Source organism: Penicillium arizonense (assembly GCF_001773325.1).
Source record: "Penicillium arizonense strain CBS 141311 chromosome Unknown PENARI_contig343, whole genome shotgun sequence".
NCBI lineage: Eukaryota > Fungi > Ascomycota > Eurotiomycetes > Eurotiales > Aspergillaceae > Penicillium > Penicillium arizonense.
In genome coordinates this window covers 1-1,302 of record NW_019173620.1, presented here as the reverse complement: position 1 = coordinate 1,302, position 1,302 = coordinate 1, and the positions used below count along the sequence as shown (strand labels likewise).

Below are 1,302 nucleotides of genomic sequence, written 5' to 3'. Positions count from 1 at the left end.
AATCTCAAAACTTATATGGGAGACACTGCACTTTCCTTGGCCGCTTACGATGGTAATTTGGCTATTATAAATCTCTTGCTGGAGGAAAATGGACTGGATGTTACCGCTACTGATAAATTCGGGGACACGGCGTTATGCAAAGCAGCTCGGAATGGACACGAACAGGTTGTCAAGCGTCTCTACAGGCACACTCGTGCAAAGTGTCCTGGTGATGTGAAAAGGGCTATTGAAGCAGCTTCCAACTGTAGAATTGCGCTCTACCTTGAAGGTCACTTGGATCAGGAGGGCAACTTTCGCACTTGGCCTTGAACTACAGATAGGCTGTGATTGCTTTGTTGGATTCATCTTTCACCGTCTGGGTTCCAACAAATCATGTAATTCACGCACATCTCCCCTAAATATGGTTATCAACGCGCCCTACAATATTTCCATCTCTTCGTTCTTTTACTTCTACAAGAGTAGCTCGCTTGTACCTATAAATACCCTCCAATGTGCAGACTTGGGTCAAACCTTCCGCTTGATTTACGCTATCGGTAGGCCAGGGTTGTTGCACGGGCGGTGACAGCTAGGGGTAGAGCGGCATGGCAGGCGGTACTTTCATTGATAGCGAGGCGAGAGAAATCTATGATTTTTAGAGTGGAAATTGTAGGCACTATCTGGTGATCTAACATTGAGTGGCTCATAGATGAGGTGATCAGAACAAGAAATATGAGCTTGTCGTTGCGGATTGAATATAAGAGGGCAGTGAAGGATTCAACAATCAGCCAACTTTTCTTGACCGACTCAGCATCCCTGTTCTTCAACACGGCTCTTGCTCGTCTCTCTCGCTGAACATCTAAGGCATCAAAAGTGTTGCCGCAAATATTTGCTGTAAAAAGAAGACAAGGTTTCAGTAGCCCTCAATTGGGATAGGTTTCCTTCAACGATTCCTACCCAGGTTTCAAGTGACAGAACCATAGAAGCCTATAAATAGGTCCTCTACCCCCGGTAATTTGCTCTACGATCAATTCACTTGACTTTGCAAAGTCAAGCAGTCACTTGATAAGTTCTTCCCTTTGGCCCCTACCGGAACTTCCCCTGCACTAACATCTATCAAATACATCGTGGACCTGAAATGGGCCTGTGGGGAGACGTGATTTCCAGCAGCTTTACTGTGCTGGGGAAAAATTTGCATCACGCCAGACAATACCAGCGCGCGAATTGAAATCGATCGCAAGTCTCAGCCTCTACACTCGCTCGGAATCATTCTGCTTCCATTCCACCCATCCAGTTGGTCAATTCCCCCTCCCCCGCCTTCATCAT

General features: G+C 46.5%; 1 protein-coding gene across 1 annotated transcript; it reads left to right on the top strand.

Annotated features, from left to right (window-relative positions):
* Positions 1–22: 22 nt before the first annotated feature.
* PENARI_c343G08504 (uncharacterized protein) lies at positions 23–307 on the top strand. The gene has a single exon (XM_022638304.1). It carries the CDS (start codon positions 89–91, stop codon positions 215–217), a length of 129 nt encoding a protein of 42 aa, XP_022481840.1. The 5' UTR covers positions 23–88; the 3' UTR covers positions 218–307.
* Positions 308–1,302: the final 995 nt, after the last annotated feature.